Genomic DNA, 16,091 nt, shown 5'->3' with positions numbered 1-16,091 from the left:
AATCACTCAGCACAAGTACACGGAGTCGGCGAGGAGGTAGTGTTTGTTGTAAGGCAGGAAAAAGACGCCTGGCACGGTGGGCTCCCCCATCGCGCAGTAAGACACCCCGAAGTGCAGCCGACCTTTACAAAACCAAACAGTACGTACCCCTGACCACCCCGTTCCAGAACCGGCTCGCGGGCTAACAAATACACAATACTGCAGAAGACCGTAAGGCACGTCTTCGGATAGTGACACCCGTCACAAGACCACCTCCATGGCTGCAGAATGCGGCATACTGAACATCTGTTCAAGGTTTTATTTTTCAAAACACCTTCCATGTATAATACGCTTGCCTTAAGTCTGTACGGCTGGTACAGAGAGAGTCAAGTACCAAACACAATCAAGTGCTTAATATATACACAATGAAGGGGCGCCTGAGTGACTCAGTCGGTTAAGCGTCCGACTTTGGCTCAGGTCATGATCTCGCAGCTTGTGGGTTCGAGCCCCGCACTGGACTCTGTGCTGACGGCTCAGGGCCTGGAGCCTGCTTCGGATTCTGTGTCCCTCTCTCGCTCTGCCCCTCCCCCATTCGTGCTCTAGCCCCCCCCCAAAAATAAAACTTTAAAAAAAATTATAGTATCACACAATGATGATATTAAAGAGCCCCCCCAAAATAAGTTGACCATATTTTCCCAAGGTGGAAAAAAGCTTTCCACACATTCAGACATGAATCACATTATAAATCTAATGGCAATGCTAGTGACATTCGTGAACTGTTATTTTTGGAAAAATGAACCAGAAAAATCAGATATAGCCAAGATGTTCTTTTAAATTTAAACTTCTCGGGGCGCCTGGGTGGCTCAGTCAGTCAGGTGTCCAACTTCGGCTCAGGTCATGATCCTGCTGTCAGTGCAGAGCCTGCTTCGGATCCTCTGTTTCCCTCTTTCTCTGTCCCTCCCCCAACTCATTCTCTCTCCCTCTCCCCCCCCCCAAAATAAATAAACATTTGAAAAAATAGGTTAACTTCTCAATATAGTTGTACCCAGTCTTCTCATGCGCACACACGTACAGACAACCTTTTCCAGCTCCTTCTACTCAGGTCATATTCATGATGCATATCACATCCTGATGTTACTGGCTACTGAGGAGTTGGGGCCCAGAGTCATTCATTTGTTCGTGGTTAGCAAACAGATGATGTGATTTCTCAAGTCCTGCACAGGTCATACCCGATAGCAAAAGAACAGTATACCTCCCAAGGAGTGAGGAGTAAAATCACAGTTTCAGATTTTCCAAAGGTGTTTCCATGTTCAGAAATACACCCTGGTCAAGCATTGGAAAAGAGAACAATTTTCATCACGGCGGAGAGTTATCAGAGTGTATCAGTGAGTAAAACTGTGATTCCCCAAATTAAAAGGAAAACTAATACTATAATTTACGATAAAGGAAGATTAATGAACTGGCTGTGATACTAGGTACATTATCACAAATTTTAAAACAGGAAGTGAAAGAATTCACCAGAACACTGTCAAGCGAGAGCACTGCCTGTGGTTTAACAAAGATGAAAATCCGAATCTTCAAATTATGAGAGAAAATTTGACCATGGTGAAGTAAGTCAGACACAAAGGGTCTCCTGTTGTAAGATTTCACTTACGTAAAATGTTCACAATAGGTAAATCCACAGAGACAGAAAGCAGGATGGTGGTTGTCAGACGCTGGGAGGAAGACAGTGACTAGGAAGTGACTGCTTAATGGGTACGGATCTCCTTTTGGGGTGATGAAAATGCTTTGGAACTAGAGAGGATGGTGGTACAACACTGGCTAAATTATTCACTCTAAAATGGTGAATTTCAGGGGTGCCTGGGTGGCTCAGTTGATTAAGCATGCGACTCTTGATTTCAGCTCAGGTCATGATCTCATGGCTTGTGAGTTCGAGCCCCGCATCTGGCTCTACGCTGACAGCATGGAACCTGCTTGGGATTCTCTCTCTCCCTCTCTGTCTCTCTCTGTCTCTCTGTCTCTCTCTCTCCCCTCTCTCAAAATAAATAAACATTTTTTTAAATGGTTAATTAAAAAAAATTTTTTTTTTCAACGTTTATTTATTTTTGGGACAGAGAGAGACAGAGCATGAACGGGGGAGGGGCAGAGAGAGAGGGAGACACAGAATCGGAAACAGGCTCCAGGCTCTGAGCCATCAGCCCAGAGCCCGATGCGGGGCTCGAACTCACCAACAGCGAGATCGTGACCTGGCTGAAGTCGGACGCTTAACCGACTGCGCCACCCAGGCGCCCCATTAAATGGTTAATTTTAAGGGGCGCCTGGGTGGCTCAGTTGGTTGGGCGACCGACTTTGGCTCAGGTCATGATCTCACAGTTTGTGAGTTCGAGCTCTGCGTCCGGCTCTGTGCTGACAGCTCAGAGCCTGGAGCCTGTTTCAGATTCTGTGTCTCCCCCTCTCTCTACCCCTCCCCTGTTCACACTCTGTGTCCCTCTGTCTCTCAGTAATAAATAAACGTTAAAAAAATTTTTTTTTAAGGAATTAAAAAATTAATAATAAATAAATGGTTAATTTTAAGATTTTACCTTAATTTTCAAAAAGAATACAAATATGTTTAAAAGATCTGATCGTAAGGGGGAGCCTCAGTCAACAGAGTGTGAGACTCTGTTCTCAGGGTTGTGAGTTCAAAGCCCCACATTGGGCACGGAACTCATTCATCAATCAATCAATAAAACAAATACAATAAAATAACTGAATAACTAACTCAAGAAAAGCTGTTTTCATGGATCAAAAGGACTTCAACATGCAGACTTCTACTATGCTAGCTCATCATACGGCACAAGTCAGTCAAGGCCCTGAGAGGCGGTAGGTTGAAAGCCACGCTTTCACTCAAGCTACATGTTTTCAACACAAATGTTTGGCCGATTCTTGAAAAGTGCTTATTCTGTACAGTTCATAAATTAGTAATTTAAATTTGTACTGCTGTAGATATAAAATTGATTTTTAATCTGCCTTATACACTAAACAGCAATATTAATTTTTTTAAATTTTTTTTAACATTTATTTAAAAAAAATTTTTTTTAACGTTTATTTATTTTTGAGACAGAGAGAGACAGAGCATGAACGGGGGAGGGGCAGAGAGAGAGGGAGACACAGAATCGGAAGCAGGCTCCAGGCTCTGAGCCATCAGCCCAGAGCCCGACGCGGGGCTCGAACTCACGCACGGCGAGATCGTGACCTGAGCTGAAGTTGGACGCTTAACCGACCGAGCCACCCAGGCGCCCCTAAACAGCAATATTTAAAATAGCTACCCTACCTAAAATTCCTTAGTCCTATTCGCTAAATGGTGTGCTCATTCAGGAAAAAAATAAACAACTTCAGTGCTGTCACAGACGCCCCAAGTGTCTTACACTGAACAGAAATGAGAAACAGTGTGACAGAATTCTGCCCCATACAAAGTTGCTGCGATGATGGAAATATTCCCAGTGCTGTGACAGGAGGGTCACTAGCCACAGGTGGCTATTAAGCACTTGAGAGGTGGTACCGCAACCAAGGAACTGGAAACTTTATCTCATTTTAACTGAACAGCCTCACGGGCAGTTTGAGCTGCACATACACATTCTCCTCAATTCTGGCACAAACTTGCCACACCTGATCTTCCACTTTTTTTTTAATGTTTGTTTATTTTGAGAGAGAGAAAGGGAGGGAACAGGGGAGGGGCAGAGAGAGAAGGAGAGAGAGAGAAAATCCCAAGCAGCCTCCACAAGGTCCACGCAGAGCCCGGCGCGGGGCTCGAGCTCAGGACCATGAGTTCATGACCCGAGCCGAAATCAAGAGTGGACACTTAACCCACCGAGTGACCCAGGAGCCCCGATCCTGCACTTTTATCACACTCCCCGGCCGGCCCACAGCCTGAAGGCTAAGGATCCCTCGGCAGAAGCCCTCCAGCTAGGACCCTGCCTTCAAGTACAGGTGCACACACGTCAGTCTGGTTCCCAAGGACAGGACAGACTTCCGGAGTGACCGAGCCTCCCTCTGTTCTCTACCCTGCAGTCCCCACAGGCTGGTACAGAGCCCGTCCTGTAGGGCCCAGAGGCACCGCTGGCTCATTCTCCCGAGTTAACGCCGGCTTCCCTTTGGTCTCCAGGGGGCTGCTTCCCCAGCCCGGTCACGTACAGGGTCACGTACACGGAGTCTGCGCGGCGGTCCCGGCCCGCCTACCTCACCGCTCTCCCAGGAAGGCCCGGGGAAGGCCCATCTTCTCCGCGCCCACTTTGGAACAAGGGCTCAGAGAAACAATACTCAAGAGATGCTCAAGTACGGTCTGAGTGAGGAACTCAGAATTCGCCAGCGCTCGGGCGGCCACACAGTGTCACCCAAACTGCACGCGGGGGGATCTGTCTCCCAGACACAACACCGGAAACCAGTAAAGGCAGAGACATCAGAAACGAGAGGCCACGGGACACACACACAGGTCCGTGGTTTTGCCTTAATACCGAACACTCTAAAATTACAAGGCACGATGTCACAGACAGCAGTGACTAGAACCACTGAAATCATTTAAGTCATCGTTTCCTAAAATGTATGAAGAAGCAATTTCAAAGTATTACTTTATTTTTTTAACGTTTATTTATTTTTGAGACAGAGGGAGACAGAGCATGAACGGGGGAGGGTCAGAGAGAGGGAGACACAGAATCTGAAACAGGCTCCAGGCTCCGAGCCGTCAGCACAGAGCCCGACGCGGGGCTCGAACTCAAGAGCCGTGAGATCATGACCTGAGCCGAAGTTGGGTGCTTACCCACCTGAGCCCCCAGGCGCCCCTCAAACTATTCCTTTAAACGAGAGCCTCGATCCTTCTCAGAAGGCCGCTCTGCTACCACTGAGCCAGCACACAGAGACTGTGCCACAGCCCACGAACTCTTGGGCTCCATTTCGGAAAAAGTATCGCAGCTAAAAAGATCTTTTTTTTTTTTTTTTAATTTTTTTTTTTTCAACGTTTATTTATTTTTGGGACAGAGAGAGACAGGGCATGAACGGGGGAGGGGCAGAGAGACAGGGAGACACAGAATCGGAAACAGGCTCCAGGCTCTGAGCCATCAGCCCAGAGCCCGACACGGGGCTCGAACTCACGGACCGCGAGATCGTGACCTGGCTGAAGTTGGACGCTTAACCGACTGCGCCACCCAGGCGCCCCTAAAAAGATCCTTTAATATCAAATCACAAGAAAAGGACGAGTGGGATAACCGTTACTAGAATAAGCTTGTATTTTTTATTTTTTTGAGAGAGGGAGGGTGAGCAGGGGGAGGGGCACAGGGAGAGAGAGAGAGAATCCCAAGCAGGCTCCACCCTCAGGGGGATCACGACCTGAGCTGAAACCAAGAGTCAGATGCTCAACCAACTGAGCCATCCAGGCGCCGCTAGAATAAACTGTGAAATCAGACCTAGATTCTAATCCTAGCTCCTTCGTTTATTCCTGGATGTCACTTTGCTCATTTATTTAGCTTCTCTGAGGCTGAATTTTCGTATCTGTAAAATGCTTTTAAGAGGACCTAGGGGCGCCTGGGTGGTGCAGTCGGTTAAGCGTCCGACTTCAGCCAGGTCACGATCTCGCAGTCCGGGAGCTCGAGCCCCGCGTCGGGCTCTGGGCTGATGGCTCAGAGCCTGGAGCCTGTTTCCGATTCTGTGTCTCCCTCTCTCTCTGCCCCTGCCCCGTTCATGCTCTGTCTCTCTCTGTCCCAAAAATAAATAAACGTTGAAAAAAAAAAAAATTAAAAAAAAAAAAAAAAAAAGAGGACCTATGCCTCAGGAGGGTATAGTGAAGGTACGGGCACATTAAGCTGCTCAGTAAATTTATTACTACAACGAGTGTGTCAAAGCCCCATAATAATCACAGGAATTTAAGAATGAAATACAAGGCAAATTCGCGAGCGAGAAGATCCATGCTGGTTGGAGCACCACCTCTGGGAACACCCTCCTCCCCATCATTAAACAGTGGGGTGCGTGCAGAGCACTGAACTAGCAGTTAGCAAATGTGGATTCCAGAACCAACCATGTCATTAAAGCCGCCAGAGACCTTTTGCGTTCCCTTAGCATCTCTAGGCTTCAGTTTCTTTATCCATAAACAGGTTATTACTTTATCCAAAGGCAGCTGTATTACTACTAGGGTCCTGTCTGCCCCTAACATTCCAAGGTCCTATTTATTCAGTCCCTAAAGCAATGCCACATACCAAGGTGAGCAGGCTTTCTCAAAGAGTAAAATTCCACTACATTTTCCAAACACCCCTCAAACATACGTCTAGGAGTCATATCCCACCCACTTCAAAAACAACTTGGGGGGGCGCCTGGGTGGCTCAGTCAGTCAGGTGTCTGACTTCGACGCAGGTCAGGATCTCACGGTCCCTGGGTTCGAGCCCCGCATCGGGCTCTGTGCTGACCGCTCAGAGCCTGGAGCCTGCTTTGGATTCTGTGTCTCCCTTTGTCTCTCTGCCCCTTCCCCACTCATGTTCTGTGTCTCAAAAATAAATAAACATTAAAAAAAACAAAAAACTAGAGGCATACTTAAAATTCACACAGTGAAACCATTTCAGACAGCCCCAATAAGGTACAAAGAGAAAACAGCTATGCACAACCCAAATCACTACCCAAAAGAGGTGGCCACAGACCGCTTAACAGCACGGTAACCCACCGGAGTTCTACGGCGCCGGTCAAGCAGGAAACACCCCAGTGACATTGAAGGTATGCACTTTGTTTCAAGTGAAGGGACACAATTACCTAGTCGGTATGTCGTTTGGAAGTTGGTGCCACCACTCTTAGGCCAGGCTACTGAAAGATGCTCAGAAAATCCTTACTAAGTGTTCCTGTCACCTTGAAAGTAGCATTACGATGGGGATCTGGTTTAAACCGGAGCAATGAAACAATGAAGTTTCCTTAGAACAAAGCCATTTATGAAAAAAACCAAATACATCTACAGCCCAGCCCTGCTTGGTTACAATCTGAAAACAAAGACAAAATTTTTAAGCAGCTTTGGTACGAATCAATGATTGCAGCTAAAAAAGGAGGCTAAGGATCTCAGAACTATCAAGAACCTTCGACTAGTGGCCCAATTCTTGCTTCCCAAGGATTTGTTAAGAACTGGGCGCGGACCATGCGATCCGACATCGACCAACCCCAAAGACACCACCGGAGCTGGGGGCTCGCTGCTGTTTGACATGAAAGCCACGGCGCGCGGTGGGAAAAGAAAAGTGTCGCTCACGGGGACGAGAGGCACAGCACAGGAACATGGCCAATGGCATCACAACTGCAGTGTGGTGACTGGTGGAGCTACTCACCGCGAGGGGGACCACGATGCTGTGCACCTGTAACTAGTCACGCCGTGTGTCAACCACCCTTCGATTAATAAAAGGTAACCAATGCTCTACGCCAGCCAATTCCTAACAAACTTAACAGAATACAGAAACACAAGAAAGGGGGACTGTACATGTGAATTACAACTCAATCCAAAAAACGCCCAGGTATTCACACAGAACACTTAGCAGAAAACAGAGCTTTATTTTTATGATTAGGGTGACAAGACTGAAATCATCACGCACGTCAATCTAAGAACAGCTCCCCCTCTTAGCTTTGAAAGCCCTCCAACCCCGCTGCACGGCCCTCTTACCACCTTGTGTCTCCCAGGAGAGGAAAATGGGTATTTGATCACTTACTAGGCTCCTTGAGGATCACAACTTAATCATCTTGGCGGCATCCCTTCAAGTGCCTAGCCCAGGATCCTGTGTTCTGAAGGCAGGCAAACGTTTGTTCCTTTAACTGCTACATATATGTATATCTAAGCAAAACAGATTCCCGGCTCCAGACATTCCATTCTAATTCTACTAACTCACCCCCAAAAGGATACCCAATCTCTTTTTCACTCCTTTCTTTTTCAACCAGGACACTACTATGTTAACACTTTAAGCCATTTTCCTCCCCACTAAACAAAAGCAAGCGAAACGAGGCTTAAAAATCTGTCCTCTACATTTCCCTAACTCACATGACAGATTTTAATTGCTGTCTTTTCATGCAGTACAATTCCAGAAAAGGTGAGAAATTAGCAAAGGACAAAAGAATGCAAACAGTGATGTACTATCTACGCTAAAGAAAACCTGCCCCAAAGAGAGTTTCCTCCCAAACATTCAACAGTTTCAAAAGCTGCTGGGCCCGGCACAGCACTCTTGACACCTTACTTGTTCCCTAAACCCCAATGCGCCAGCCAACCCAGCATGTAAAATCATAAAACAAGAGCCCAAATCTGGTAGTCTAGAAATCAAGTCAAGAAAAGAAATAACCAGGTAGATCACTCTGTAGCAAAAGTAACACCCCAGTAACAATACTCTTCCCGGATTTCCTCTGCTTACTGGATGCCATTTCCTAGCCCATCAAAGCCTAAAAAAGTCTTAACATTAGAATTGTTATTGAAAGGAAGGCATTTCAGTCTTAAAGAAAAAGAAAAACAGATCATAAGAACCTTATCTATCATCTATCTAAACATATCTATCAGTTTTGACAGGCACTGTTTAATGTAAGAGCTCTTCTGGATGAAACACTATTACTTTGATTCTGGATCTTCTCCACTCTGATGGCTCTGAACAGGTCACCTTTGAGAGACTAGGGATTAATGAGCATCCACCAAGTGGTGAGTTTTAGGGGCACTTGGGTGGCTCAGTCAGTTAAGCGTCTGACTTCGGCTCAAGTCATGACCTAGAGGTTCATGGGTTCAAGACCCCACGTCGGGCTCTGTGCTGACAGCTCAGAGCCTGAAGCCTGCTTCAGATTCTGTGTCTCCCTCCCTCTCTGCCCCTCCCCTCCTCACACTGTCTCTCTCTCAAAAAGAAATAAACATTAACAGAAAATTAAAAGGTGAATTTTATGATGAGTTAGAGCTCAATCGTTAAAAAAAAAAAAAAAAAAAAAGAAAATCCTTCCCCTACAAAAAGATACTCAGTGGGGTGCCCGGGTGGCTCAGGCGGTTACTTCTGCGACTTCGGTTCAGGTCATGATCTCCCACTCTGAGTTCGAGACCCCTGTCGGGCTCTGTGCTGACAGCTCAGAGCCTGGAGCCTGCTTCGGATTCTGTCTTCCACTCTCTCTGCCCCTCCCCCACGCATGCTCTGTCTCTCTCACTCTCAAAAATGAATAAATGTTAAAAAAAAAAAAAGATACTGAGTGAAACCCAAACACTACAAAATAGAACATTTCTCTTTAAAATTCCAGTTCCACGACACAACATGCAACATCTTGGAGACAATTCCTCCTCTGAGGGCCTACTGAGGACTGCTGGTTTTGTTCCATACTGTTTTCACCAGCAGAGTTTTGAGAGGTGCTGAGGACGGGTTGGTGGAAAGAACACTACCCCCCCTCCCCATTTTAGAAGCTCTGGCCCTTCTAAAAGGTCCCAGTGCTATGTATGGTCTGAATACCTGTGCCCCCCTGCCCCCCAGCAAATTCCTATGCTGAACTCCCAGTGCCCAATGTGATAGAATTAGGTGGGGCCTTTGGGATGCCCGAGAGGTCATGAGGGTGTAGCCCTCATAAAGGGATTAGTGCTTTTATTTAAAAAAAAAAAAAAAAGAAGTCCCAGAGAGCTCTCTTGCCCCTTGCGCAGCGTCCACAAATGTCAGCAGTTGGCTATCCAGAAGAGGGCTCTCTGACCAGGCCGGAACCCGGATCTTGAACTTGAAGCCCGCAGACCTGACACCAATAGACTTCTGCGGCTTACAAACCACCCGGTCTGTACTACTTTGTTACAGCAGCCCGAATACACCAAGTAACCCTCATCACCACCGATGAATCTGTTTGTCATTTAACAAAGAAAAGACCGACCTGGGTGCAAAGCAGAACTGTGAGTACATTCTATGGGAGAAAAATGTTAGTTTTAATCCAAGTAACCCCCGTCTTCTACATGTTAATTCATTTCAGGGCCTCCACTTTAAAGGGCATCACTTAGCCAATGCACTTACTTGGATCCGTAGGGAATTAAATGAATTTAATGAACTTAAGTGAATTATACTTAATTACACTTAAATGGGTTCCACTTAATGATTCCTTTGGAAATTTGTATTAAATTTTCAAAGAGATCTAACTAAGGTCAGTACTGAATCCCCAGTTCTGACCTGGGATGGCTAGAAACAGGCATACGTATGAATGAGCCTTCCAGAAAGGTGAATGGCACTTTGGGCAAAAGCACCTTCTTCCTCCTGCTCAAGCCACCACAGAAAGTATTTTCAAAAAAAGAGACAAAGGAAGAAAAAATGAACTAGCCTGTTTTTGGGAGAAATGACAGATATCCATTCTACACACATATATTTTACAAGTCAGTCATTCTAGTGCTCTCCCTCTAGACCCTGTCAAGAGTTCTCCTGATATTTAGTCTAAAAACACACCCACCACAAATTTCAGCTATGGCTTAACAACAAAAGAAAACAGGCTTACCCTCCTGACTATTTCCTCACTACAAAAAACTTGCAAATTTTATGGCTCCCACTTTGTAAATTTCAATCCAAGGCCTAATTTCAACTTTTTGCCTGCTTCTTCCAAGCACAGTTCCCGGCTCTGATGGTGGTCTTTTATGGACCTGAATGGGCTGAAACATGTAATCCAACAGTCCCAAGCAAGTATGGACCTCAGTTTAGAAAAACCATTCTCGGAGCGCCTGGGTGGCTCAGTAGGTTGAGCGTCTGACTTCAGCACAGGTCACGATCTTGTCCATGAGTTCGAGTCCCGCATCTGGCTCTGTGCTGACAGTTCAGAGCCTGGAGCCTGCTTCGGATTCTGGGTCTCCCTCTCTCTCTGCCCCTCCCCCGCTCATGCTCTGTCTCTCACTGTCTCAAAAATAAACATTAAAAAAAAATTATTAAAAAAAATCCATTCTTTTCTAAATTGACGTCCTATGGAAGATTATGTTTTGACATTAATGGGCATTTTGTAGAAGCAGCTGGTAAAGTCAGTAACACCAAAATAGGTTTCTGATTTAAAAAAAAAAAAAAAAAGAAAAAACTGACCACAACGTAGGGAGTTTTCCACCAACTTCCCCACACACTTTTACATCTCCAACTTCTAGCAGTGCCACAGAGAAAGGGTTAAGAGTAAGGCTGCAAGTGGCAACTACCAGGAAGAGAAAAGACAGTCCCCAGCATAAGAGGTCACTCAACAATAACCATCATTACTGACCACTGCTCAAGGATGCCTGTCCTCTGACGGCTGATGACTACGTAGTCTGGAACAGGAGCGCTAGGTGAAGCCAAAGTGGTGGTGGTGGCTCCAGAGGGAGGAGGGAGGGCCAGAAAGAGAAAATGGATGGATAAAAGCAATCTGCACGGTAAAGTATGCGGAAACAAATAACGGAGCTGGTAATGAACTAGTTTAGGCAGCCAAAATGGCTTGGTCTAAGCAACAAAATAAAATAAAATGAAATAAAGATAATAGTAATACTAAATAGTAATAATGGCTGAATTCCCTTATTCAAAAGGAAAACATCAGCCACTCACACAAATAAATAGCAGTCAATGAAGCAACCCAAATCCAAACTGCGTGCTCACACACACACTTTGCGAAAGTATTTCTCCAAACTTTCTGCTTCTAAAGACAAAACTATAGCGAAAGCTGCTGAAAAAACTAACTTCCGAGAGCACTTTTATGATGTCCACTTACCTACGACATGCCACAACACAGAACTCTAAAGAGAAATCAACAATCTACTCTCACTGGCAAATTGCTGGGAACCTCGAAGACCCAGTTCCCAACACCCTGGTTAAAGAATTGGAAGGACAATGCACCTTTTCCTTTCTCTCTCTCTTCCAACAGATACGGACAGTTCCTAAAGTAAGCGCCTTTATATGGTACGCATAGAGTTCACTCATTTCACGTTGCTATACAATCAGCTTCTGAAAGCATGCTGCCCTGAAGCAGAATACAGGAAGATTTTAAAGACCCGACTCAACTTGAAACCACAGAAACAATGTCTACTAGCAATGATGAAAACGGCACATGACAACTATTCGTTCTAACAAAAGCTCAAGTGTATGAACAGATTCGTTACTGACACGTGAACAGAGAGAAAGAGCGACTTACACCTAGCAGCCTGAATAAGGTATCCGATCGTAACGCAACGAACATTCTAAACGTGTCACTAAAGAGGAAAGTCCGAGCCCCGCTTTGAGAAAAAGGCCACACCAATCAAGACAGTTGCCTAACACATGAAGGCTTAAGAGAGGAACTCTGACTTTGTGACACTTTGTGAACTTTACAGGCTTACAAATGCTGAGGGTGAAAAAGATCTTTGTATTGATAGCCAACAGTTTCTGCCGGATCACAAGACTGCAATGCATCTTGGGATTCCTTCAGGACGGTTCCGTGTCACAGATATTTAAAACGTAATTACTGTCTCAATAATAGAAACTGCAGCAAGAGACGCTCTCTCGCCTCGCCCTAAGGTGAAGCGAGAACTCGAGCATTCGCCCTCCCCAGCTCCTCGGATCTCTCAACGTCCCCCCCGACCCACTCCTGGCCCCATCTGTCCTCACTTCTAGGCCTCGTGGCACTGACCGGCCGCGGGCCACCCCCCCCCCCACTCCGTCCCATACGGTCCCCACTCCCAGCGGGTGACTGCGGCCCCCCGGGGGAGGGGCGGCCCCTGGTCCCGCCGGTGTCCCCCCCCCCCCCCCGCACGCCGCCCCCGCCCCGCCCGGCTCTCCGCCGCGCCCGGCCCGCGCAGGCCGCCTCCCGGGCCACGGGCCGCCCCACCCAGGGCTGCTCTCGCCCCGGCGCCGCTGTCAGCGCCCCACGTGCCGCCGGGCCCCGCGGGACGCGCCGCCCGAGCCCACCCCACCCCACCCCCGTCCCCATCCCCGGCGAAGGGGGGGCCCCTCCGGACCCAGGCCGGCTGCTCCAGCCCCCGCAGCCCGGCTCCCCCCCGCCCCCCCGCGCACCCCGCGGCTGCCCCGCGCGTCCCGGCCCTTTACCCGGAGGACCTCCAGCGCCGCTGCCGGCTCCGTGGTTGGGGGCGGCGGCGCCAGCTGGGGACAGCGGCTGCTGGCTCGGGCCCCGCAGGAAGGACGGCACGAACTCGGCAGCGTGGACGTTGGGCACGAAGGGCTTGGCGTTGACGTTGAGTTGCCGGCTGAAGGCCGCGCTGAGGTGCTCACGCTGGGCCTCGGTCGCCGCCGCCGCCAAGGGGCCGCCGGCGCCACCGCACGGGCCCGGCCCGGGGGCTTCCATGTCCGCTTGGTCCCAGCAGTCGGGCGCCGAGTCGCTGCTGCTGCTGCCGCTGCTGCTCCCGCCGCCGCCGCCGCCGCCGCCGCCACCACTGCCCGGATCCATGATCGGGGGGGCCGTGTGTGTGGTGAAGAGAGGGCGGGAAATGGAGGCGGGGGCGACGGGCCGGGCAGGAGCAGGCCGCGCTGACCCGGCGAAGCGACGAGGCAGAGGGGCCGGGGGCTAGCGACACAGTCCCCGGCGTCGTCGCGGCGAAGGCTCCGGTCGCAACTCCGCACTCGCGACGACAACGGCGGCACCAGCTCAACCCTCCTCGTGTGTGCGAGCGGATCTCCTCCCACCCAACCCCAACCACCTCGGACCGCCTCAGCTCCGGCCCCACGCCCGGCGCGGATTGACCCCTCCCCGCCACCCGTACCTTCGCCTCGGTAGTTCCTGGCCCTGTCCGTCCCCGTTTCTGGCTATGAACCACGGCTGCAGACGGAACTACGAGTTCCGGCAGCGCCCGCGCGACCCCGCTGCGGTTTTCCCGTGGGCCGATGGGAGTGGGAGTTCGGGGCTCCGGAGCAACCGGAAGCGACTCCGGCTCCCGGCAGGCAGCGCGGGGAGGCGGAGGTCTGGTCACAGCCCCGCGGCCCCACCTGTCACCGGGTGGGGGTAGGGGTGAGGGCGAGTCCTTGCCTGACTCTTCAGCCGCGGGGTTGGTCCACGCTGCCCTGCGGGGCACAGGCTGCGGGGAAACGGATAACAGTTCTAACGCGCAAAGCAAAGCTCTCGGCTCCTGGAATCCCCTCCTTCTCGCATCACCGGTTTCTGCGTTCTCTGCCTCCCCAAGTCTCCCTACCTACCTTCTGCTCTTTCTTTCCACCTTCCTTCTCCCCGCCCCCAGCCAGAATCTGCCCTACATTTCGAAGCCGACGCTGCGCGTCTTGCGTTTTATGTATTCATTTGGTGGAAGAGAATAAAACCGTGAGACAGTACAACTTGAACTGCAATGTGGCTCGTAAAGCGCTCGGGCCCAGCCTCTGCCCCGGCAGAGGGGATTATTAACTGGAAACTTTGAATGACTCACCGTCTGTTTGACTAGTCATTTAAAGCCTTCACCCAAACTTTTCCATCCCTCTCCTCCTCCCGGCCAAGGGCTTTGCAAATCAAACAGAGGATTGCCATATTCCATGTTGTATCCAGTTGTACCCACCTAGTTAAGATTTTTTCCGGTGCGTCCAGCTTCTTTATGCACCATTAGGTGAAGTGGTTTTCTTCTGAATGATGGGATTTGCTCCAGTATTCCGTAGTGCTTTATTGACTGCCTCTCACTCACCCGGACCCTGTGCCTTTAGGTAAACACGGAGGAGGGGAGAAGCAAACCCTTAGGTCAACTACATGAAGTAGGAAAATAACGTTGTTCTGAGTACCTGTTAATTTCCTGTAATTCACCCACGTGGAACCCAAGACTGGGGGGGGCCGAGGGGGGGACCTATTGTTGATATTTTCTCAGAGGAGTCTAGACAGCTTGCAACTAATCTGCCAAAAATTACAGAGTAAAGGCGTAGACGCACACAGAATAGATGATTCTTAACAACCTTAAGTTAAGGTCCCAAATCTAGATCTAGATATGAATTTAAAATTTAAATATCTGTACCTTAAAGATAAAAGAGGATCCAGCCTAATGAGACAGCTCAAAAACAAACCTGTCAGTTACCTTTCAAAACAAATCCTAAGCTAAAGTGGTTTGAAATTGTGTTTAATATTAAACTAGCAAATTTTATCAATGCCTTTTTTTTTTCTTTAACTCATAACACTTGGAATATCAACTGCTGTAAATGTAAAGAAACCAGAGACCTCCATTATAACAAGGCTGGCTTTAAGTTTATCTTTTTTCTTAAAATTTTTTTTTCAACATTTATTTATTTTTGGGACAGAGAGAGAGACAGAGCATGAACGGGGGGAGGGGCAGAGAGAGAGGGAGACACAGAATCGGAAACAGGCTCCAGGCTCTGAGCCATCAGCCCAGAGCCCGACGCGGGGCTCGAACTCACGGACCGCAAGATCGTGACCTGGCTGAAGTCGGACGCTTAACCGACTGCGCCACCCAGACCCCCTAAGTTTATCTTTAGATCTGTGGTCCATACTGCCTGAAATCTTCTGGATGTTGATTTCTTTTTTCCCCCATGACAGATGATGTAATCCTCTAATTAATACAAAGTTCAGGTTACAGCCTATTAATATAGTTTTCTGAAGACCTGTTTGAATCTTTCTTAAGAGCATCCCCCTTCGGGGATACCTGGGTGGCTCAGCTGGTTAAGCCTGGGGGTCTTATCTCGGCCCAGGTCTCGATCTCACAATTGGCTCCTGAGACGGAGCCCCACCTCAGGCTTTGCGCTGACAGCGTTGGGCCTGCTTGGGATTCTCTTTCTCCCTCTCTCTCTGTCCCCTCACCCACTCACACTTCTGTCTCTCTCTCTCAAAAATAAACTTAAAAAAAAAAAAAAAAAAGCGTGTCCCACTTTAAAGTTGGTATTAAGTGATTGCCCTCAGGTTTACTGAGAAGTTGTTAACAATTGATATAAAAACTCAGACCTTCCTTCATATAAGGGAGACTTGAATTGCTACTGAGTGAGATAAATATTTTTATTTTCTAGTCACAAGAAGAAAATACTGTGTCCAAAATAAAATGCCTTCTCACTCGAGATTGGCACTCCCTAACCTACTCCTTAAAAAACGTCAACACAAGCGTCTGGCTCAAAGAGTGAACCGTACTGTCCTTCAATCACTTTGTCATTGGACGCTATACTTCACCGTGGACCAGCCACAGGGCACCAGAGGACGGGTCCCTCTTAGGTTAGTTCTTCACGCTAATTAAATTA

General features: G+C 48.4%; 1 protein-coding gene across 3 annotated transcripts in view; it reads right to left on the bottom strand.

The window, feature by feature from the left end:
* GSPT1 (G1 to S phase transition 1) overlaps positions 1–13,701 on the bottom strand; it is a 34,517-nt gene extending 20,816 nt beyond the window's left edge. Inside the window, exon 1 of one of the 3 annotated variants that reach the window (XM_047838072.1) lies at positions 13,643–13,701. Coding sequence is in view for 2 of the 3 variants with exons in the window: in XM_047838071.1 (XP_047694027.1) it covers positions 12,972–13,329 (358 nt within the window). In the remaining variant the exon portion in view is untranslated. Of the gene's footprint in view, positions 1–12,971; positions 13,597–13,642 lie in introns of those variants that run through there. The other 2 variants (XM_047838071.1, XM_047838069.1) reach the window with 2 other exon arrangements.
* Positions 13,702–16,091: the final 2,390 nt, after the last annotated feature.

The sequence above is a fragment of the Prionailurus viverrinus genome, chromosome E3 (genome assembly GCF_022837055.1).
Source record: "Prionailurus viverrinus isolate Anna chromosome E3, UM_Priviv_1.0, whole genome shotgun sequence".
Lineage (NCBI taxonomy): Eukaryota > Metazoa > Chordata > Mammalia > Carnivora > Felidae > Prionailurus > Prionailurus viverrinus.
Note: the sequence above shows the minus strand (reverse complement) of the source record. Positions and strands in the feature narration are given on the sequence as shown.